The sequence below is a fragment of the Sus scrofa genome, chromosome 10 (assembly GCF_054392235.1).
Source record: "Sus scrofa isolate SSC_HxYL_T2T_F1_AM1 chromosome 10, Sscrofa_HxYL_maternal_Yorkshire_Landrace_v2.0, whole genome shotgun sequence".
Taxonomy (NCBI): Eukaryota; Metazoa; Chordata; class Mammalia; order Artiodactyla; family Suidae; genus Sus; species Sus scrofa.
This window is the reverse complement of record NC_139392.1, coordinates 51585289-51610321: the sequence shown is the minus strand read 5'-3', so window position 1 is coordinate 51610321 and position 25033 is coordinate 51585289. Positions and strand designations below refer to the sequence as shown.

The window sequence follows — 25033 nt, the reverse complement described above, 5'->3', positions numbered from 1 at the left end:
CCTTGAGTCTGAGGCAGGTGGTAGATGGGCCCCTGGGTGAGAACAGCTGGGACCTAGGCTGAGTAAAACAGGCCTAGCTTCTCTCTGACACCTCAAAGGAGAAAGTTAATTGCAAGATCTGAGCTCTGCTGGAGTAGAAAGATTAGATGACCCCTTCAATCACTCCTGGGGTCAAGGAGAGCTCCCCAATTACACATGTACTATAAGATTCCTAGGGGTTAAAGTGGGAGGGGGCACCAGGCCATAACAAGTCCTAATACCATCCTGTCACCCTTTACTACGGAATCTATTTTTGCCCAAAGATGTATACACATATCAGGGAGGGTCCTGTGTCCAGTCAGATGTGAGAAATGAAACAAGATAATTGGACAAAGGTAAACAAAGTCCCAGAAGAACTGTGGTATAGAAGTGATTTAAATCACCTCTCCGGTGCACTCCTCACTCAGGGGGACACCTGTACCCACACTCATCTTTGCTTCTGACTTAAATAAATAAACTACTATTCTGTGTGCTCTCCCACATGTCGTACTGTGACTCTGACAGGTATAAACTTTATACCTGTTTTCACAGTCTTTGCCTCCTTGAAAGAGTCTTTCTTTCAACAGGGGGCAAAAATCAGGGCATTTCTGCAGTTAGCCCCAGTTTAATCTAGTGGCTAGTAGTTAGGGTTCTTGGTTTTCAACCAGGCTGCCCAGGTTCAATTCCTGAGCAGAAAATTAAGATCTTGCTCCAAGCTATCACTCACTGTCATTTCTCCAAGATCAAGTCCCTGTGACCTTGGGAAACGTATAACCAACATTTTTAAAGCTTATGTTTCACACACACACACACACACACACACACACACACACAAAAGATGGTCTGAGAACTAAATGAGATTAGTATCCAAAACACATAACATAATATCTGGTCCATGGGAAAACACTCATTATTCTCATCTATATTAAAATTAGTGACCTGCATCAAGTACAGTACCAATGTTACCTCATTTAATTCTCAGAACACTGTGGTAGGTTTTTATTATTTCCATATTTGTGGATGAGAAAGTGAGTTTGAGAGGTTAAGTGACTTACAACCAGTCCCAGAGTTAACAAGGGAGAAAGCCAGGAATTTGGCCCAGGCCTGTAGATGTCATGGTCTCTGGGCTGTTCACTCACTGGGTGTCAGTATCACCCAGAAGTAACAGCAAGAAAGAATCATGCTTTGCATTTGCTAATGAGATCTTGAAAATTATCTATTTCAGCATATCAATAGCTCTGGGAACCAGGTGTTAATATTTTCCATTGACATACAGAAAGCCAGGCTTAGAAGTTTTAAATTTCAGGTTAAATCACAGAACGAGTAAATGCAGGTGCTGAACTCTGAACTTAGGCTGTTTCCAAAGGTCCTCACATCACCTCCCTCAGTTTGAACCACTTTCCCCACTAGAGGGGAATGTTCCCCTGTCCTAGAAAAAATAAAGACCCATTACTATCGGTAATCAGAGAATATAATTATTCTCTGCAAGGTCATTGGTTGAACTCCTCCAGGTCCAACTGATGCATTATCCTAATAAGGGCCCTCCCAGAACAAAGGGAAGGCAACGTGCACAACCAGCATCTGTGTACGCATTCAAAACTTTGTGGCAATATGACATAATCAGTATCCATGTGAAACTTTGCAGCATAGACCATCCAACCAGAATTTACAGAATGTATGTTATCTCATAAGGGGGACAAAGGGACCAAAGTGTAAAAGAAAAATAACAGAGGGTATATAAGACAGTGCCCTGCTGTGTTCAGGCTCAGCCTTTGGGTATGAATCCACTGAGCCAGTGCTGGCATGAATAAATGATGCTTCCTGGCAAAAAGCCTCAGTGTCCCATTCTTTGTATGAGAATCCTGCAACACTAAGAGGCCCTGTGCCTCTGTAGGGTTGAACTGGGAGCCTTGGCAACTAGATTAGAAATAATCTTGTAACATTTCAAGGGTCTTGCAAGATGGTGGGAGAGTAAGAGAACATGCTCACCCTCTCCCACAAACACATAAAAAAATAAAAAAAAAAAAAAACCACATCTACATGTAAAATGATTCACACAGAATATCAACTGAATGCTGGCAGAAGAACTTAAACTTCCAAAAAGGGCAAGAAACTCTTGACAGAACTGCATAGGACAAAAGAAAAAAGAGAGAGAGAGAAAGAAAAGGAATCAGGATGGGTCTAACTGTCCCGTGAGGGATTGTGACAGAAAGGGAACCTACACCCTGGGAAGCCACCTAACCAACGGAAAGATCAGCTGAGTTGGATAGAACTCCAAGAAGCTGAAAAAAGCACAGCAGCAGCTCTGAGATCCAAAAAGCAGAGTGAGAGACTCACAGACCATCTGAACCACTGACACAGACACCACAGACTGAGACACTTAGGCTCCAGAGGTCAGTCCCGGGGAGTGGGCTGGGGTTGGTCGTGTGGAGACAACCTAAGAGACTAGGGAGCAGTGTGCTGCTGGCAGGGGGAGTGGTATTCTAAGGGATGGGGAGTGGAAAGCCAAGGCAGAGGGAACCTGGGAGAAGGTCCAGACCTGCAGGAGAGGCAAGGCGCCACTGTTGGGAAGGGGAGAGGAGGAGGGGCAGGCCACCATAGAAAACTCCTTGGGCCCCAGTATGCACGCTTGCCCACCAGATCGCAGAGAGCTGAGCACTCCTTCCTGGCACCTGCACCCCGCCTGCATGGATCTGGCCCTGCTGACACCCTTGTGTGCTCCTGGCACCCATGCCCAGCCTGCACAGATCCAGTCCCACCTTCACAGAGCCAGCCCTGCCCATACCCTGGACTGTACAAAATTACAGTTTGACTTCCCCAAATTCACAGAAAAAGAAAAACACAAGCACAATGAAGAAGCTCAGAAACCATTCCCAGTTAAAGCAACAGGAGAATTGACCTAAAGCAATCAACAATGAAACAAACCTCTGCAGTCTGACAGACTTTGAGTTCAAAAGGGAAATAGTGAAAATACTGAAGGAATTAAGAGAGGATATGAACAGTAATGCAGATTCCCTCAGAAAAGAGCTAGAAAATATAAGGAGAAGCCAAGATAAACTAGAAAATTCATTTGCAGTGATACAAACTAAGCTAAAGGCAATAAAGACTAGAATGAACAATGCTGAGGAAGGAATGAGTGATACAGAAGACGGAATAATGGAAATCACCCAAACAGGACAGCAGAGAGAAAACCAAATGAAAAAACATGAAAGCAATATAAGAGACCTATGGGATAATATAAAGCGGGCTGATCTATGCATAATAAGAATTCCAGAAGGAGAAGAAAAAGGAAAGGGGATTGAAAATATATTTGACGAAATTATGGCTGAAAACTTTCCAAATCTAAAGGATACTGATATCAAGATACAGGAAGCACAGAGGGCCCCAAATAAGTGGAACCCAAACAGGCACACACCAAGACATATTATAATAAAAATGGTAAAAGTTAAAGATAAAGAGAGGATTCTAAAGGAAGCAAGAGAAAGATAAAGTGTTAATTATAAAGGAACCCCCATAAGGCTATCAGCTGATTTCTCTACAGAAACACTACAGGCCAGGAGGGAGTGGAAAGATATATTTAAAGTGCTGAAAAGAAAAAATCTGCAGCCTAGAATACTCCATCCAGCAAGAATATCATTTAAAATAGAAGGGGAAATAAAGAATTCCTCCAACAAACAAAAGCTAAAAGAGTACAGCAATACAAAACCCATTCTAAAAGAAATACTTAAAGGGCTTCTCTAAATTAAAAAAAAAAAAAAAAAAAAAAGAGGAAGAACTAGGATGGCAGAAACCACAATTGGAAAACAATCACTTAAATAAGCCAGCATACAAATCCAAACATGAAGATGTTAATTAAAAAAAAAAAGACATAAAAATCATACAATGTGGGAAGGGAAGTAAGAAAAATAGGTTCTTTTTCTTTATCTTAATGATGTGTTTGAACCTATATGACTATCAGGCTAAAGTAAGCAGATATAAGAAAGTGTTAACATACTTAAAAAAAGGGCAACCACAAATCAAAGCCAAACATTACATTCACAAAAACTGAAAAGGAAAATACTCAAGTATAAAATAAATGGAAACCATCCAACCAAGAAAATAAAAGAAGAAAAAAGAAACATAGAGTCAACTGGAAAACAAGGCTTAAAATGGCAATAAATACATATCTATCAATAATCACCTTAAATGTCAATGGAATGAATATTCCAATCAAAAGACACAGAGTGGTTGATTGGATAAAGAAGCAAAAACCTTCAATCTGCTGCCTATAAGATATTCACCTTAGGGCAAAAGATACACATAGATTGAAAGTGAGCGGATGCGAAAAGATATTTCATGCCAACGGACAAGAAAGGAAAGCAGGAGTAGCAATACTCATGTCAGACAAAATAGACTTTAAAATGAAGGCCATAGAGAAAGACAAAGAAGGACACTATTTAATGGTTAAAGGATCCATTCAAGAAGAGGATATTACAATCATCAATATATATGCCCCTAATATAGGAGCACCCAGATATCTACAGGAAATATTAACAGACATGAAGGGAGAAATTGATGGGAATACAATCATAGTAGGAGATTTTAACACCGCACTCACATCAATGGACAGATCCTATAGACAGAAAATCAATAAAGCAACAGAGATCCTAAAGAAAACAATAGAAAAGTTAGACTTAATTGACATTTTCAGGACATTGAATCCAAAAAGATCAGAATATACATTCTTCTCAAGTGCACATGGAACATTCTCAAGAATTGATCACATATTAGGGCACAAAGCTAACCTCAACCAATTTAAGAGTATAGAAATTATTTCAAGTATCTTCTCTGACCACAATGGCATGAAACTAGAAATCAACCACAGGGAAAGAAATGAGGACAAAACGTATTACATGGAGACTAAACAACATGTTACTAAAAAACCAATGGGTCAATAAGGAAATCAAGAAGGAAAAAAAAAATACTTCAAGACAAATGATAATGAAGACACAACCACTCAAAATCTATGGGATGCCACAAAAGCAGTACTCAGGGGGAAGTTCACAGCAATACAGGCCTTCCTCAAAAAAGAAGAAAAATCTCAAAGTGACAACTTAACCCACTACCTAAATGAATTAGAGAAAGAAGAAGAACAACAACAACAACAAAAAAAGCTAAAGTCAGCTGAAGGAAGGGAATCATAAAGATCAAAGAGGAAATCAATAAAATAAAGATTCAAAAAACAATAGACAAAATCAATCAAATCAAGAGCTGGTTCTTTGAAAAGGTAAACGAAATTGACAAACCTCTGGCTAGACTCACCAAGAAGATGAGAGAAAAAAACCCAAATAAACAAAATAAGAAATTAAAAAGGAGAAATCACAACAGATACTGTTGAAATACAAAAAACCATGCAAGGATACTATGAACAATTATATGCCAACAAATTTGACAATCTGGAAGAAATGGACAACTTTCTAGAGTCTTAGAACCTGCCAAAACTGAATCAAGAAGAAACAGACCAACTGAACAGACCAGTCACTAGAAATGAAATTGAATATGTCATAAAAACACTCCCTACAAATAAAAATGCAGGACTAGATGGCTTCACAGGTGAATTCTACCAAACATATAGAGGAACTTATACCCATCCTCCTTAAACTTTTCCAAAAGGTTGAAGAAGGAACACTCCCAAAGACGTTCTATGATGCCACCATCACCTTAATTCCAAAATTAGACAAAGATACCACCAAAAAAGAAAACTATTGACCAATATCTTTGATGAATATAGACGCAAAAATTCTCAACAAAATTTTAGCCAATCAAATCCAACAACACATTGGAAAGATCGTACACCACAACCAGGTAGGATTCATCCCAGGTACACAAGGATGGTTCAACATAAGCAAATCAATCAATGTCATGCACCACATTAACAAAAGAAAAGTCAAAAATCACATGATCATCTCAATAGATGCAGAAAAAACATTTGACAAAGTCTAACATCCATTCATGATCAAAGCTCTCGCCAAAGTGGGTATAGAGGGAACATTCCTGAACATAATCAAAGCCATTTATGACAAACCCACAGGAAATATAATACTCAATGGAGAAAAGCTGAAAGCCTTCCCCCTAAAATCTGGAACAAGACAGGGATGCCCACTCTCACCATTGTTATTCAACATAGTATTAGAAGTCCTAGCCACAGCAATCAGACAAACAAAAGAAATAAAAGGCATCCAAATAGGAAGAGAAGTGGTAAAAAGTCACTGTATGCAGATGACATGATACTATATATAGAAAATCCTAAGGACTCAACCCAAAAACTACTTGAACTGATCAAGAAATTCAACAAGTAGCAGGATATAAGATTAACATTCAGAAATCAGTTGCATTTCTGTATACTAGCAATGAAACATTAGAAAAGGAATACAATAACACAATACATTTCAAAATTGCACCCCCAAAAATCAAATACCTGGGGACACACCTGACCAAAGAGGTAAAGGATTTATATGCTGAGAACTATAAAACATTAATCAAGGAAATTAAAGAAGATGTAAAGAAATTCCAATTGGAAAAATCATATTGTAAAAATGGCCGCATTACCCAAAGCAATCTACAGATTCAATGCAATCCCTATCCAATTACCCATGACATTTTTCACAGAACTAGAACAAACAATCCAAAAACTTATATGGAATCACAAGAAACCAGAATTGTCAAAGCAATTCTGAGGAACAAAAACCAAGCATGAGGCATCTCTCTCCCAGACTTCAGGCAATATTACAAAGCCACAGTCATCAAGACAGTGTGGTACTGGTACCAAAATAGACATACAGACCAATGGAAGAGAACAGAGAACGCAAAAATAAACCCAGGCACCTATGGTCAATTTATCTTTGACAAAGGAGGCAAGAACATAAAATGAGAAAAAAAGGCAGCCTTTTTTTTTGGTCTTGTTGCTATTTCCTGGGCCATTCCGCAGCATATGGAGGTTCTCAGGCTAGGGGTCGAATTGGAGCTGTAGCTGCTGGCCTACACCAGAGCCACAGCAACTCAGAACCTGAGCCGCGTCTGCAACCTACAGCTCACGGCAACGCCAGATTGTTAACCCACTGAGCAAGGGCAGGGAGCGAACCCGCAACCTCATGGTTCCCAGTCGGATTCGTTAACCACTGCGCCATGATGGAAACTCCAAACAAGGCAGTCTTTTTAGCAAGTATTGCTGGGAAACCTGGACAGCTGCATGCAAATCAATGAAACTATAACATACCCTCACACCATGCATGAAAACAAACTCAAAATGGCTTAAAGACTTAAATATAAGACAAGACACCATCAAACTCCTGGAAGAGAGCATAGGCAAAACATTCTCTGACATCAACCTCATGAATATTTTCTCAGGTCAGAGTCTCCCGAAGCAACAGAAATAAAAGCAAAAATAAACCATAAATCAAACTGACAAGCTTTTGCACAGCAAAGGAAACCAAAAAGCAAACAAAAAGACAACTTACAGAATGGGAAAAAATAGTTTCAAATGATGCAACTGACAAGGGCTTAATCTTTAGAATATATAAGCAACTTATACAACTCAACGGCAAAAAAGCCAACAACCCAATTGAACAATGGGAAAAATACCTGAATAGACCTTTTTCCAAGGAAGATGTACAGATGGCCAACAAGCACATGAAAAAAAAATGCTCAACATCTCTGATTATTAGAGAAATACAAATCAAAACTACCGTGAGATACCACTCACACCAGTCAGAAGGGCCATCATTAATAAGTCCACAAATAGCAAGTGCTGGAGGACGCATGGAGGAAAGGGAATCCTTCTGCACCGTTGGTGGGAATGTAAGCTGGTACAACCACCATGGAGAACAGTATGGAGGTACCTTAGAAAACTATACATAGAACTACCTATGACCCAACAACCCCACTCTTGGGCATACATCCAGACAAAATTTTCCTTAAAAGAGACACGTGCACCCACATGTTCACTGCAGCACTATTCACAACAGCCAAGACATGGAAACAACACAAATGTCCATTGACAGATGATTGGATTAGGAAGAAGTGTTATATTATATATACACAATGGAATACTACTCAGCCATAAAAAGAACAAAATAATGCCATCTGCAGCAACATGGTTGGAACAGAGACTCTCATACTGAGTGAAGTAAGTCAGAAAGAGAAAGACAAATACCACATGATATCACTTATATCTGGAATCTAATATAAGGTACAAATGAATCTTTCCACAGAAAAGAAAGTCATGGACTTGGAGAATAGACTTGTGGTTGCCAAGGGGAAGGGGGAGGGAGTGGGGTGGATTGGGAGCTTGGGTTAATGGATGCAAACTATTGCCTTTGGAATGGGTTAGCAATGAGATCCTGCTGTGTAGCACTGGGAACTATGTCTAGTCACTTGTGATGGAGTATGACAATGTGAGAAAATAGAATGTGTACATGTATGTGTAACTGGGTCACCATGCTGTACCGTAGAAAAGAAATTGTATTGGGGAAATAATTAAAAAAATAAAATTTAATTAAGAAGAATTATTCTTGTAACATTTCAATTGATTATTTTCCAAATAAAAAGTTAAAGAAATAAAAATTACTTTCCTCTTCTTTCAAGAAAAAATGTGCTATTTACCTTGCTTCTCTTACATTTACCATGCCTTCCCCCCAAATTTCTTATGCAGACCACTGACTTCAGGTAAAGAAACCCTGGGCACACATTCCCTTTTGAAATTCTTTGTAATGAGCATTTCATAATGCCAAAAAGTATGAAAGGGCTTAAAAAAGGTGAGTGGTATTGATAAAAGTTGGAGTGCCAACTTGAATGTGCTCCCAATAAGCTAGAACTGGGAACAATTTGAGCAACAAAATAAATAACATGATATTAGTCACAACCCAAAGAATGAATCCAATACAAATTATTAAAATAAATAAATGGGGGAGAACAAGCAATTATTTCTTTCAGAATAATTCCAATGAATACATGTGGAAGGAATGAAAGGAATAGAAAAGTCACCATGAGAACACCACAGTGGTTCCTGCAGGTAGGATTCTTTGAGGAATGATCAAATTAGTAGATGAAATTTTTAAGGAGAAACAGGGTGTTTGCATAGCTTCAAACAGCCTCTCCAAAATTTATTATTTTGGCTATTTTAACATATGACCACAAATTCTTGATCACCACCCCCTCCTCCCACCAGAGATAGTGCCAAATATGAAACCATATACAAGCCCCTAAATCCTTGTGTTTAATTTAATTAATTAATTAATTAATTAATTAATTTATTTGCTTTTTAGGGCCTCACTTGTGGCCTGTGGAGGTTCCCAGGCTAGGGGTCCAATTGGAGCTACAACTGCTGGCCTACATCACAGCCACAGCGACTCAGGATCTGAGCCACGTCTGTCACCTACACCACAGCTCATGGCAATGCTGGATCCTTAACCCACCGAACAAGGCCAGGGATCAAACCTGTGTCCTCATGGATGCCAGTCAGATTTGTTTCCACTGAGCCACAGTGAGAACTCTAAAGCCTTGTGTTTTAAAGAGCAATGCTTTTTATTTGGCCTCCCAGGCCTCCCCTCAGTCTCAAAAGGCTGACTCAAGTGTTAATAATTAGGAAACATAGGTTACAGATAAAAACTAGTTAAAATGGTCTCCATAGTAAACCAGCTATAATGGAAAAAAATAAAAATCATTATATAAAAAAACATTTTAAAAAAATGAAAAAATTAAAACAGTCTCCATGATGTTATGCCATGCCTTGGCCCGTGAATGTATCCTTACCAGTTTGTACAAATGATTTCTTCCTTGCTTGATTGCTTTCTTTTCCTAATGGTTACTTTCTAGTTAGAGTTATATTGGACCTAGTATTTTCTTTTGTAATTGAAACACTCCCTATCATCCCTTTCCTGTAAACAACCTTCTTTCTAAAGAAAAGTTCAAGAAATGATAACCTCAAAGACAATCGGAAACAATCACCTGAGCAACTGAGAACAGACTTGATGACTGTGAAATGATCTATGGAGGGAAAATAATACAGACACCTTCATCAAGAACCCTGTCTTCCAAGCTAAACCTATGAAACCCCTTGTTATCTCCTCTCAGAGGAGGACACAGTTTTGAGGGATTAGACTGCTGTGGCCTCCTTTGCCTGGCAAAGCAATAAAACTGTTCCTTCTGCTTTGCCCAAAACTCTGTCTACAAAACACCTGATCACAACTCATTAAAAGTGTCAAGGTCACAAAAGACAAGGAAAGACTGAAAACCTGTCACAGGTTGGAGGAGATTAAATATCTATGCATTTCGCATAATACAATGTAGTATTTTACTCTGGATCCTGAAAAAGGACATTAATTGAAAAACTGGAGGACTCAGAATAAAATCTGCAGTTAAATTAATTGTACCAATTTGTGTGTGTGTGTGTGTGTGCACGTGCGTGCGCTCTTCAGGGCTGAATATGCAGCATATGGATGTTTCCAGGCTAGGGGTCGAATCAGAGCTATAGCTGCTGGGCTACACCACAGCCATAGCAACTCAGGATATGAGCCACATCTGTGACCTACACCATATCTCACAGCAATGCTAGATTCCTGACCCACTGAACAAGGACTGGAATCTTACCTGAATCCTCATGGATACTAGTCAGATTCATTTCCGCTGAGCCACAATGGGAACTCTATACTGTACCAATTTTTAATTTCATAGTTTTGATAAATATACTGGTTATGTAAAATATTAATATATTTTTATTTTAATTTATTTACTTTTTTGTCTTTTTTTTGGGGGGGGCTGCACCTGTGACATATGGAGGTTCCCAGGCAACGGGCTGAATAGGAGCTGCAGCTGCTGCCCTACACTACAGCCACAGCAATGCCAGATCTGAGCTGTGTATGTGACCCATACCACAGCTCATGGCAACACCAGATCCTTAATCCACTGAGCGAGGCTGGGGATCAAACCTGTGTCCTCATGGGTGCTAGTCAGATATGTTTCCACTGAGTCACAATGGGAACTCCAAGGTATTAATATTAAAGAAAACTGAGGTGACAGATTTGCAACTCCATCTAAATCTAAAATGATGTCAAAATAAAAAAAATTAAAAGCAGCAGTTCCCGTTGTGGCACAGTGGAAATGAATCTGACCAGGAACCATGAAGTTGCGGGTTCGATCCCTGGCCTTGCTCAGTGGGTTAAGGATCTGGCATTGCTGTGAGCTGTGGTGTAGGTCACAGACACGGCTCAGATCCTGTGTTGCTGTGACTGCAGTGTAGGCTGGCAGCTGTAGCTTCAATTCGATCCCTAGCCTGAGAACCTCCATATGCCTCTAGTGTGGCCCTAAAAGGAAAAAAAAAATTAAAAGGCTTTATATCAATATATGCATCTTCCTGACACCATTATGAATTATGCATCATTCTCACAGATGGAAATTTTCAATACCCTAAGAATTAACCCTTCCAGGAGCACAGCCCTATTTAAGTCATAGAAAGAGCCCTCTTCCTTTAGGAGTTAGTAGACCTCTACTTTCCATATGGGGAAGGTGCTTGAATGAAGTCTGTTTTCTCATCTGTAAAATGGAACAGTAAAACACTACAAAGCAAGAGAAAACTGTTTAGCCTCCTCCATTTCCCTCGTCGCTGCCAACCTTTGTAGGTTATATTGACAACATCTCAGCTGTTCCATTTGATGTCTAGTCACCTAATTTGGGTTGGAAGGGAATTGGGAAGTATTAGAGTCTCTCCTGCCAATCACAGAGAAGCCTGGGTCTGCATTTGCCCAATCCCACTAAAGCTGAGGCATAACATTGTCCCATTAACTAGACTAAACTACTGTTGGCCAAGGACCTTGCTTAATATGGCATACTTCACCCAATGCATCTTAAACTTTCTTGTCCAATGGACAAAATGCCTATGATTCTCTCATGCTGGCATCACTTGTCTGCTGAGTCAAAATTCTCCAAAAAAATTTTGAGCTAAAAATGATAACTTCTCTAGCAACTTTTATATTCTACTACCATTAAAAATCTTGAAAGGTTTAAGGTGGCTAAAACATAAAAATTGGCTAAAATATTATCCTTCCCCACTTGATCCCAGCCTAATTGCTATTTGACTGCCACTAATCAATGCTACTTTTTTTCTGAACAGAAAATGAACTGTGTATCTTTAGAAAAGAATGGGCTCTAAAGGAGTCTGATTTCCCCAAACAGTTGTATTTCCAGAAACATTTTTTTCTTTTAGAAAATGAATACTTGGAACAAAGGCACTTTAATCATCTCTACTACTCTGCTGAGTAAGAATAAAATCATGGGGTTGTTATCCCACATTTCTGCCTCACAGAGTGCAGTTTCTAAATAAGCTGGATCATTGTAATCAATGAATCATGATTCTTTAGAAAATCAAGAGGTACGAGAGAGGCAGCTATGTCTAAATGCACAAATTCAGGAAGACTAGAGAGGGAGGAGGAAATAATGAGCATGCGGGACAAGGAGAGCAAACATAGTTGGCACTGGTAGTGGTATTGAAAGAGAAAAGACACTCAAGACCAAAATACAGACTTGGAGCAGGATTCACTTTCTTTTTCCTTTTCTAATTTTTTTTTATTTCCCCGATACATTACTTTTTTTCCTATTGTACAGCATGGTGACCCAGTTACACATACATGTATACATTCTCACTTCCTTTTTCTTGATGAGTATTATAAGACAGTTTTGTTTTTGTTTTTGTGTTTTGCTTTTTAGAGCTGCACCTGCAGCTTATGGAGGTTCCCAGGCTAGGGACTGAATCAGAGCTACACCTGCTAGTCTGTGCCACAGCCACAGCAACACAGGATCTGAACCATGTCTGCAACCTACATCACAGCTCACAGTAATGCCAGATCCTTAACCCACTGAGCAAGGCCAGGGATCGAACCTGCATCCTCATGCATCCTATTAGGGTTTGTTAACTGCTGAGCCAGGAAGGGAACTCCTATAGGACAGTTAAAATTTGTTTCTTCTTGTTGTGATGGTTCATATATTTGGAGATACATATGAAAATTATTGCATGCCATAATTTATTCAATCTTTCTTCTCAGAAAATACTACAAATGATTTGGTCAACAAGTTTTGAAGTTTTACACTGTTAGCAAAATCTTTCCTTTAAGAGTGCATTTTTTTTTTTTTTTTTTTTTTGTCTTTCTGCTATTTCTTGGGCCACTCCTGCAGCATATGGAGGTTCCCAGGCTAGGGGTCGAATCGGAGCCGTAGCCACCGGCCTACGGCAGAGCCACAGCAACATGGGATCCGAGCCGCGTCTGCAACCTACACCACAGCTCACGGCAACGCCGGATCGTTAATCCAGCGAGCAAGGGCAGGGATCGAACCCGCAACCTCATGGTTCCTAGTCGGATTCGTTAACCACTGCACCACGACGGGAACTCCAAGACTGCATTTTTTTTTTTTTTTTTTTTTGTCTTTTGTTGTTGTTGTTGCTATTTCTTGGGCCGCTCCCACGGCATATGGAGATTCCCAGGCTAGGGGTCGAATCGGAGCTATAGCCACCGGCCTACGGCAGAGCCACAGCAAGGCGGGATCCGAGCCGCGTCTGCAACCTACACCACAGCTCACGGCAACGCCGGATCGTTAACCCACTGAGCAAGGGCAGGGACCGAACCCGCAACCTCTTGGTTCCTAGTCGGATTTGTTAACCACTGCGCCACGACGGGAACTCCCAAGACTGCATTTTAAAACATGTAAATATATGGAGTTCCCGTCATGGCTCAGTGGTTAGCGAATCTGATTAGGAACCATGAAGTTGCGGGTTGGATCCCTGGCCTTGCTCAGTGGGTTAAGGATCCTGTGTTGCCGTGAGCTGTGGTGTAGGTTGCAGATGGGCCTTGGATCCCACGTTGCTGTGGCTCTGGCGTAGGCCGGTGGCTACGGCTCCGATTCGACCCATAGCCTGGGAACCTCCATGTGCTGGGGGAGCGGTCCAAGAAATAGCAGAAAGACAAAAAAAAAAAGAATAAAAAAATAAAACATGTAAATATAGTGCATGTATACAGCAAAACATTTCAAAAAGTACTGAAAGTGGAGGTCCCATTGTGGTGCAGCAGAGACAAATGTGACTGGTATCCATGAAGATGCAGGTTTGATCCCTGGCCTCACATTGGAATCACATTGGGATTCCGATGTTGCTGTGAGCTAAGATGTAGATTGCAGACATGGCTTGGATCCTGCATTGCTGTGGCTGTGAGATAGGCTGGCAGCTTGCAGCTCTGATTTGACCCCTAGCCTGGGAACTTCCATATGTCATGGGTGGTGTGGCCCTAAAAAAAAGCAAAAAAAAAAAAAAAAAAAAAAAAAAGTACCGAAGGATATAAAACTAAAAGTCTTCTTTTTTTCTTGCTCTTGCCTGATACTTTTCTCAAAGACACCCACTGTTAATAATGTCTTATTTATATTTCCATTTTAATGAAACCACATATGAGAATTTTTTTTTTTGCAAGCAGAACCATAGTATATATACTGCTCTGCATTATTTTTTCACTTCAGAAAATATTTCCTTGTCAGCCTGTATTTTTTTTATGGTTGCCATTTTTAATGGATATGCCATAATTTATTTAAGCATTCTTGTGTTGATGGACATTAAATTTATTTGGATCTATTGCAAAAAATTGCAGTGAATCATATATTTTGTTCACAAGCATATCTGGAGCAGAAACTCCTAGAATTATAATTGCAGGTCAATTACAAGCTATGTATTCTTAAATATTGACTGTATAATTCCATATGGCCGTCTGCTGTTATGGGAGTGTTGGAACATTTATAGACTTAGAAAATCCTCTTCTGTAGAGGTGCTTTTAGTCTCCACTAGGGCAGAAAATACCAAACTATTGATGTATTCAGCACTTAGTGAAAAGACAAAAGCACAGCTTCTGGTTCTGTACTCAGGAGATCATACCTGAATGTGCCATCTCAAGACAGACACTGGAAAGTAGTTGACACTCAAAAATTATTTGTTGAATTAATGAATAAATTGTGACAGTGCTGATATAGAGTCCTATGTGTTCAATAGTATTAAACATCAAAAAAACTCATTGCTTAAACAAATAAAAAACACAAATTTTAACAAAATTTATTTGCATTTTTGTGCTAATAAGGAAGATACATAGTTTGAGATAAGTAAAAAGAAATGTTCAAGTTTCTCACAGTAGATATTCTAAATGGCCAATTATTAATTTCTATTTCCTCTATTTTCTTTGGATGATATTTGGCCTATTGTGATTTCAACCATATTATTATTAATGTATTTATTTCTTAGGTACATGTTTAAATGCTTTTTATTTTATGACTTTCTTTCACTTTGTTTACAAACTTTCTTTTTAGATTTTGGCAAAGATACTTCAGTATCCTCATCTGTGAAATGAAGTGTTCGGTTTAGAGGTTCATCAGGGTTCTTTCTGGTTCTAAGAGTCGGGGAAATCCATTAGTATCAGGTTCAAGGGAATAATCTGCACCTTTGGCATTATAGGGGTTTTGTATTTCAGTGCATATCTTCCAAATGAGGATGTCTGGTTGCCTTGAACATAACTAAAGGGCAAATATAAATAATTAGACTTTAGCAGAAGGGGTCTGTTCTTCAATCAGTTCTATTTCTCTGCATCCTCACAGCAAAGATTTTTTTTTTTGCTCAAGTTTATATCTATTCAAATAGTTTTATTTGTAGCAAAAATTGCCAATCTGGAAAAGATATTACTCCTTCGGGAATTCATAAATTTCGTTTACTAATTAACTTACTCTGAAAGCATACTAGAATGCCCTTTAAATAAATATCAAGTTAATCAAATAACATTTATATAAACCTTGATTTTGTGTAAGGCTCAATCACTTATGTCATTTAATGAGGGGCTAGATAATGATTAGGTGTATAAACCAAAACAAAAGATAATTCTACAATTTACTTTCCCAAGTCCTATGTTATTTAGTCAAGTAAAAACCCCAAATTATAGATTAATTCTCAAGACCTTCAGCTTTCTAAGATGCCTCCTTGATTCTGGCACCCATAATAAATGTTTCCTTGGCACTAAGTTGTCCATTAATCAATATGAGGTATGTTCTGTATTTTATTTAATCTCAAGAGAGACTTTCTCAGTGAGATCAAAAACTGATTTATGTTTTTTCATACTAACTTGAAATGCATGCATAACCAACATGCAGAAATCAGAGATGGAAAAACTCTATTGGTCTAACCCTATTCCCAGACTAGTGCAAAGTGGGGTGTTCAAAGGGAGGGAAAAATGAGTCCAAATGGCCACCAAAGACACATGTATAAGAAATGAGTGTCAACTCCCAGCACCAGGTATAAGCTGATCCCGCACCTGACAACACCAAGATGAATACACTGTACCTTAAAGATGAATTTCCAGGTGAGGTGGTATCCTGCTGAGGTGCAAAGGAAGACAAGTCTCAGTCCCACTCCTGGATCCTCAGTTCTGATTTGTGAAGGCCAACAGGTGCTGCCCTGAAATTCATTATCACAGCCTTTTATATATGGAGTGAAGGAGTTACAGAAATCCCTCAACCTTTCAAGGTCATTTAAACCAAATTAGTAGCAGAATTAGACCATATCTTTCCAGGGACATTGTAGATTTCCTTTGTGGTGAGAGATGACTCTAAGCAAATTCCATCTATTGCTACCCCACCCACCCCAGGGGAGGAGAGCTTCTGTTTTGGCAGATCTCATGGGTGCCATGACTTGGCCTGAACCAAAAGAGATGACTTAGAACCTGTACTGGATTATCCATGTCCCCTGTTCCTCTGAGACTTGTGAAAAGCCATCCTCTGCCCTCAATGTGCAAAAGGGACTGGAATGGTGGAACGAGTCACTATTGGGTGTAACATTACAGGAAGACTTAAAGAGGCATCTTGTTCTTTGGAGCCATTAATCCTTGAATAGAATCTGGTGATGACATATCACGGTCTGCTTAGTTCTCTACCAGCTGAAGCAGGAATTGACCCCTGGTGAGTGTTTTCCAATAAAATGCATCCAAGTGAGATGACTTCTCATTTTAGAGTGGCTCTTATCCCATTTTAGAGGAGCACATTTTGTCCTTAGGAAAAACACTTAGAGAATACTCACTCATCTGATAACAAAAATAGCTCTGGTTTTCAACAAATCTTTCTGCTATGCTACTAATTGCATACTCATTACTTGGTTCAGTGAATTATAAATATACAACTTACATTACATGTGACGACCTTGTCTAATATTGATGTTCAAATTTTATCTGGTTGAAGTGGTAATATTTAATATTGAATCTATGAACATACTTCAATGAGTCCACTTACTTTAAACTGGCTGAACAAAATTTTACAGAGGAAAGTGGTTTTCATAAGGAAAGAGAGGAGTTAATTCTGAAACCACTTGTAGAGTACCACCTATACAAAAGCAACAATTTAAAGAAAGAAAATCTCAATGAAAAATGTATCCAAGGAGGACATTGAAACCACAGATGTCTATCATTTATACTTCAGAAAATGCAGTGAAACTAAATACTAGCAGGTGACAGATTATTAAATGACAATTTCTGTCTTTAACTCCTGATGAAATAAAATTCATATTTTATGGGAAGAGGAGAAGAATTTAAATATAAAATTTTTCTTTGATCATTTGGGTCTCTTTCCTCCCCTTTAGTGTATGTTGTGTGTCTGCATTAACCAGACCTCCTTAGGAGAAGACATGGCTTCTTAATCTCATCCAGGGTCACAGCTCATAGGTAATAGAAGGAGACTGGGGTTCCCGTCATGGCTCAGTGGTTAACAAATCTGACTAGGAACCATGAGGTTGCAGGTTCTATCCCTGGCCTTGCTTAGTGGGTTAAGGATCTGGTGTTGCTGTGAGCTGTGGTGTGGGTCACAGATGCAGCTGAGATCCTGCATTGCTGTGGCTGTGGTGTAGGCCGGCAGCTATAGCTCCAATTGGACTCCTAGCCTGGGAGTCCAATTGGAGCAGGCCTACATAAGGCAAAAAGTCAAAAAAAAAAAAAAAAAAAAGAAGGAGATAACCTTCCTTCTTCATCTTGTAAGGGGCCATGGCACCCATTGATAGGGATAGAGTAGGATAATTACCAAGTAGTTGTAGGAGTCCCAATAAGGGACCACAGATAGAAAGGGACATCTGGGGAAATTTGGGAGATCACTATTAAGTTAATAATTGCTCAAGAGGGCCATCAGAAGGAACAAAGCAGACTTGCTTGACTAGTGGAGGCATGAGATATGCCTCAGGTCACTGGGTGGGGGATGGGGTGAGGGCTGCATTCAAGTTCATACCAAGGACAGGAGTTTAAGGACCACCATTCTACTGATATGAATAAGCACCATGACAGTCCTTATAGGGTCAAATACTCTCTTACTGGATACCAAGGAAGAGCTACTACTCTACTTGAAGAAAGAGGAAGAGGCAGTCCTTTCCCACCCCCACTCCCCTTGGATTATAAAAATGTAGCCCACCTAATCCTTGGGGCAGAGCATCCTTGTCTGCCTGCTTGCATCTCTTACAAGTGTCGTATCTAAATAAATCTATTTCTTGCTTGCCACTTTGTCTCTCACTGAATTCCTTCTATTCTGAGACAGAAAGAAGCTGAACCTCAGTAAGTCCAGACTCTGGGTGAGTGATTTTAATTTAAAATCCATGGGTTCAAACCCCACTCTGGGTTTAGGCTGGGTTTGAGTCCTGGCATATGGGTTCAAGTCCCAATCTGGGTTCTGGCTAGGTTCAAACCATAAGTGCTATCAGTTTCACCATGACCCTCTATATTTGTTTTGTATGCGTAGATATGGATTGTGTAAACCATCAATAATATATAATTTAATATACAGTCCTCTGTCTCAAAAATTTACATAACTGTGCTTTGAATTCTAACTGGCAGAACAGTTCTTGGAACTTTCTGAGAGGCTGTTTTCTGGTTATAATCCTCAGTTTGGCTCAAATAAAATTTTCCATTTCTTACATCAACTGATTAATTTTTTTTTTCAAATATGTATGGTGTAGCCAACAGGAAATCAGAGATAACCCACTGGGAGTTTATCCTGAACTGGTTCTTGGTACGAAGCATAGGCCCATTGAGCCCCACTGGTTCCTTAGAAGTTCTGGTGAGTTCCCCTGACATCCAGATCTCATTGTGAAACCAAGCAGGGCCCTGTGCACTCCTGGGCACACAAGGCTTTCTTTCTGTGGCCCCCATTTCTTGCTTTTAGGGAATAAACTTCAGCCTCCATGACCTTCCCTGAGTTCCAAAGGGCAGGCTCAAACAGTTGCTCATCAGGGAAGGGAGTGGATTCAGAGACCCCAGGGAGGAGCAGTCAAGAAACAATAGTGCAGCCTTGGGGCAGGGTCCTGGTTCCTCCTCAAAGTATATAGATAACAATATCTTTGGGTTCTTCTACAGAACTAAACCCCTCAATGAATGGAATACAGTAATGAAGCATTCTTTATTCTGGAAAGAAGACCACCAGACCACTGAACACCAGCTTTGAAAACAACGCAAGCTTGCCTCTACCCTGATCCTTATCCGTGGCCCTATTTTTCACTCCCCAGACTGTAAAACCACTTCCCAAACTCTCCTAAGTGGGGAACAGTCTTTGAGGCATAGGCCTGCTGTGACCCTCCTTTGCCTGGCAAAGCAATAAAGCTATTATTTCTCCTTCACCCAAAACTCTGTCTCCATGTTTCTTTTTGGCACCAGTGAGCAGAGGAAGAGTTCTGGCTATAATTGTGTGAGTGATGATCCTTAAAATTTTATTCAAACTATTCTTACTTAAAACTTGGAGTCTTTTTTTTTTTTCTTTTGTCTATTTAGGACAATCTCCTCAGCATATGGAGATTCCCAGGCTAGGGATCGAGTCAGAGCTGTAGCTGCCAGACTACGCACAGACACAGTAATGCAGGATCTGAGCCTGCAACCTACACCAGAGCCCATGGCAATGCTGGATCCTTAACCCACTGAGCAAGGCCAGAGATTGAATTCTCATCCTCATGGATACTAGTCAGGTTTGTTAACCACGGAGCCATGATGGTAACTCCCCCATCTTAAAAAAATATATATATATATTTCTATTTTTTCAATTATACTTGGTTTACAGTGTTCTGTCAATTTTCTAAAACTTGTCTTAAGGGGCACTGGTACACTACCTAGGCAGAATCCAATGAGGATCTGGGCAGGAGGCCTAAGAAAACATAGGTGGCTGGGTTTTGTTAAGTTTGGATTAAATTGAAAAAACAAACAAACAAAAAAAAAACAAATTGACATGTGGTCTTGAGAGAATTAACACATATCTTTTCTAACAAAGTAAGACTTGGTTGCTCCATTTTGTTCCTGCTTTGTCTGAGACACCTTCCTCTACCCCCCTCTTTCCCTCTTCTCCCAGTAACAATTTGTTTCAAATTAGCCAACTGAGAAGAATGTGTGCCCCAACCCAACAAATGCAAGGGAAGAGATACACTGCCTGTGTTAGAGATAAATAGGGGAGGGGGGGGTCTTCCTTCTTCATGCACTTTTTGAGCGCTCATGCCCTTCTGCAGAAATAAAGAGCCTTGTCAAGATCTCCCTGTGTTCGTGTGTCTCACTTTCCAACACTGACGATCCCAGCAGAGGTCACCTTTCCCCAACACTCTGAACCGAGAAAAATTGTGCTGGTGAAATTTTGCTAGTGAATTAGAATTAATTCAAATGCCTGAATTATTCAGCTCTGAAGAATAAGGGAGACCCACTACAACTAGCAAGTAAATACTGCATGACCAGAGGCCGATAATCTAGTACTCCAAGCACCCATGGTAATTGTAAACTGTTGAAAGGAGAAACTAAGAAAAAAAAAAAGAGTTGAACTGTTTCAAGGGTAACTCTTTGGTTAGCTAAACTCAGAAGCAAGGACACATTTGATCCACCATACTGTCCTCAGAAACTTGTTCAGATCATTTCATATCTGAATTAGACTACCAGATTAATAATGGAAAGCCTAAAGGCAAAAGAGCGCCCATGCAGGCAACCACCTATGGGTTTATGTATGCTCGCAAGTACTTAAACGGGAATTAAAGGAAACCCCACCCTGAACTGGCCAAGATTGGCTTCTTGTTTGGGGCACTCCCAAACTGATTTTTTTAATGGACTGTTTTTAAGCCAACGGTCTTCTGGGTCTCTAGCAGTAGGGTCTGCCAGAAACAACAGTGGTAAAAATTTTTCTCTTTCTAAATTAATTAGCAGGGAAAACTATGTTTAAGGCTACCTCCTTGGATCCTTTGAATTGGAAAAACTTCTAAATTGTTAAAATTGAGAGAGCTCTCATCTTAAACTATTGTACCGATTTTTGTTGGTATGCAGAAGCCCCCAAATGCTTTAAAACTCCAAAATAACCTCATTAAAAGATTTATTGCAGAAGGCTAATTAAAGATTAATGATAAAAATGTACCTATAACTTTAACTATTGCTCCCCTCTAAACCTTATTTAAATAGTCATTCTAAAATAATCTTTTGTCTGAATTGCCTTCCCCATCTGAAAACACTAGTACTTGTTACAATGGGACCATCTGAAGTTACAGGCTAGCCTCTTCAGATCAAATGAGAACCAAGGGCCATAGTTAAAAGTGAGGCAGTTATAGGGATGGAGTAGGATAATTACACAGGTAGTTATAGGAATCCCAATAAGTCCCATAGATAGAGAGGGAAACCTAGGAAATTTGAGAGCTTTTTGGAAAGCATCAAATGACTATGTGAAAGTGACCATCTCTTTGAAATATAAATTTCAGGAAGGTAAAACAGAGCAATACGTAATTTGGAGCTTGACTTAGGTACAAATAGAGATCTTAAATGTCTTCTCCATAAATATTAGTAAAAAGGATTTAGTGATCTGGGCAGGTGATCTGGATTTGTCCCATCTACCAGAAACCCAATTTGAATCCAACCCTTTTTGTTATTGATGGGTTTTATATTATTGTACCTCATTCATGGCTGAAATTTGGGGATGGAAATGATAGGGTGTCTCAAGTCAGCAACTGCAGGACCTGGAGGCCACGTTCCAGAGGAACCACTACCCGGACATGAGTATGTGCATGCAGGAGGAGATCGCTGTGTTGACCAACCTCACTGAGCCACACGTGCAGGTCTGGTTCAAGAACTGGTGAGCCAAGTGGCACAAGTGCGAGGGTAACCAGCTGCTGGACCTGTGCAAGGGTGGCTATGTGCCCCGGTTCAGCGGCCTCTGAGGATGTGTATGCCGCTGGCTACTCCTACAACAACTGGGCCACCAAGAGTCTGGCGCCAGCGCCACTCTCCATCAAGAGCTCCACATTCTTCAACTCCATGAGCCCGCTGTCGTCACAGTCCATGTTCTCCGCCCCCAGCTCCATCTCCTCCATGACCATGCCCTCGAGCATGGGCCCCGGTGCCATGCCCAGCATGCCCAACTCGGGCCTCAATATCAACAACCTCTCCGGTCCTCACTTAACACCACCATGTCACCGGGCGCCTGCCCTTATGGCACACCCGCCTTGCTGTACAGCGTCTACCCTGGACACATGCAACTCAAGCCTAGACAGCCTACAGCTCAAGTCCAAGCAGCACTCCTCGTGAGGCTACAGGCAGCCTGCAGGGACCGGCCTCAGGCCTCAAAGCATGCCACTACAACAGCTGACCTCCCAGTAGGGCCAAGAGGACCGGTGGTGGGCCCGGCACCCCTGGAGCGGGCGCTGAGGACCGGACGCCTCCACGGCCCCTTGCTCCCCACCTCCCCACCTCTGGCTTGGTTTTGTGTTTGCTTTCCTGGACCCCACTCAGCCCTCCAAAACAAGATAAAACGAAGCAAAAAGACGTCAGAGAAAAGTGCTGGAGAAAAACAAAAACGGATGAGCTGCAAGTTTCCTCGGGATGGATGGTGCCGGTGGTTCGTGTTCGCCCTCCCAGCAGGACGGGCTGCTCCGCGAAGGGGATGCGGCGCGGGAGCAGCAAGCCGGGACCGGTGGCTCGGAGGGAGCGCTCCCATAACCCGCGTTCCCGCCGAGCTGGACCCGGACTGAGCGGCCCCGCCTGAGAACTGGAGCGCCAAGGAGCCGGGGCAAGCCTGGCCCCTGGCAGGGTGCGAACCTAAAGGCCCCCTCTGAGCTGGGCGCGGCCGAGCATACCTGAACTCTATCCAGATCCAGGTTGGAGCTGGCGTTGGGCCGGGGATCAAGGTACCCATCCCAGGGTCCGGGACTCGCAGTAGACCAGCACTAACGGCCCGGCGCGTCTGGCCTATTTTAAGGCCACAGAGCTGCAGCTGGAGGTGTGGACAAGGATGGAGGGTGGGAAAGATTCGTCTCTGAGCCTCCAGCCCCCGAGCTTCGCCGCCGGCTCAGGTCCTCCACTTGGCTTCCTGGCTAGGAGGTGGCCTCCTGTCCCAGACCCTTCCTCACCGGCCGCTGTGCGAAAGTCCAGCCTGGAGAGCTTGGGGGCGCTGCCAGGGCCCCACGCCCGCCTATACTGCATACCCGCTCTCAGACATACAGCCTCTCTGTGTATGTCGCACTGACTGTATAGAATCATAAATCTATAATTTATATCGACTAGTTCATGTACACCTATTAAAACCATAATACGAGCATGCTTAAAAAAAAAGAGAAATTAGAGGGTGTCTGTATCTGTTTGTGTTTGTATACCTCTGTGTTGTAGATGTTTGTTATTCCCAAAGTTAATTTGTAAAAGCTTTATTTATTGAATTGGATTATAGGAAATTAAGCATTTATATTAATACTCAGAAATATAAAAGAAACTGGCTGGAATGAATTTTGGGGTCACATAATCTGGCAAATATGCAGTGTTGAATTAATATCAGGTATTAAAGATGTTATCTCTTTGGTTTAGTTATTATAGGCATGTTTTTAGAGTTATCAACATTAAATATAATACTTTTATAGTACCTAGGTTTATTAGAAAGCAAATAAGATCTTGTTATTTGTTACAAGTTTGTTAGCAAGAAAAATAACTTGGTATGATGAAACTTTTAAGCAAATAAAGTAGAGGTAAATGAATTAAAAGCTTTTAGGTTAAACTCTATAATTATATTTTGGAAATAGTCTTTCCAGATGTTGGTAACTTGAGTTTTGCTAAATTATGTTAAATGATGAAAAATCATTAAAAATCTAAGTCATTTCCAAATAAGATACTGGAATATTAATTACTGAACATAGACTTTCCTTTTACAGAGAAGCTAAAAATATTTAGGATTATTAATATGTATGCTTGGCACTCATTAAGATATTTTTCATTTTTTTAAAAAAGCACATGTTTTCTAGAAACTATAAATAGTATTTATAAGTTTGCTAATCTATGGAATGCTAATATAAAAGATAGGTCATAATTTCTTACACCTTAGTTTTTGATAGAGACTCGGTTTTGAGGCCTCCTCCTGAATGAACTGCAATTCTTTTTTCTTATTCTAAAACCAACATCACCAGGCCAAGAAGAGAAAAAAAAAATGACAGCTAAATAGACAGCTAACTCAAGATACTGGACCAGGACTGTATACAAATCACTTTGACAACTCACGCTTTTGCTCATGAGTCAAATTGTATTTCTTCCTTGGTCTCAATCATTTGAAAAAGTTTCTAAAAATCAGTCCAGTTGTTAGGTTTGTGGCCAACTACCTATGTCCAGCACTCTTAGGATCCCTTGGTGAATTTCTCTTTTCTAAGGGTCTAGATGGCCATCAGAATGGGTGAGGAAAGGTAGGTACACCAAGTAACCTAGATTGGCTAGTTCAAATAATTTGGTGTGATTTAGGCTATAAGGATGATCCCTAGTTGTCTAATATCCTTCCTTGGGGTGATTTAGGGAAGAGGGAATATTGTTGGCTTTGCGTCTATTTTTTAAAGGAGACAGTTGGGAATGTTGTCTATGGATTTGTTAGTTTTTATATCAAAGGTACACTTGAAGGGTATTGTTTTCTATCTCTAGGAATTAGTTAGCCCCTTGTGGGGTATCTCTCCAGATCAAGGCCTTAAATG

At 40.5% G+C, this 25033-nt stretch overlaps 1 protein-coding gene and 1 pseudogene across 8 annotated transcripts in view; one reads left to right on the top strand and one right to left on the bottom strand.

The window, feature by feature from the left end:
* LOC110258480 (protein FAM240B-like) overlaps positions 1-25033 on the bottom strand; it is a 135199-nt gene that overhangs the window by 28255 nt on the left and 81911 nt on the right. For 7 of the 8 annotated variants that reach the window (XM_084979668.1, XM_084979670.1, XM_084979669.1 and 4 more), the window contains one exon: positions 16406-16519. In XM_084979668.1, the coding sequence (XP_084835794.1) occupies positions 16406-16519 (114 nt within the window). Of the gene's footprint in view, positions 1-16405; positions 16520-23170; positions 23263-25033 lie in introns of those variants that run through there. The other variant, XM_084979672.1, reaches the window with a different exon arrangement.
* On the top strand, positions 21033-22683 carry LOC110258682 (pituitary homeobox 1 pseudogene; annotated as a pseudogene).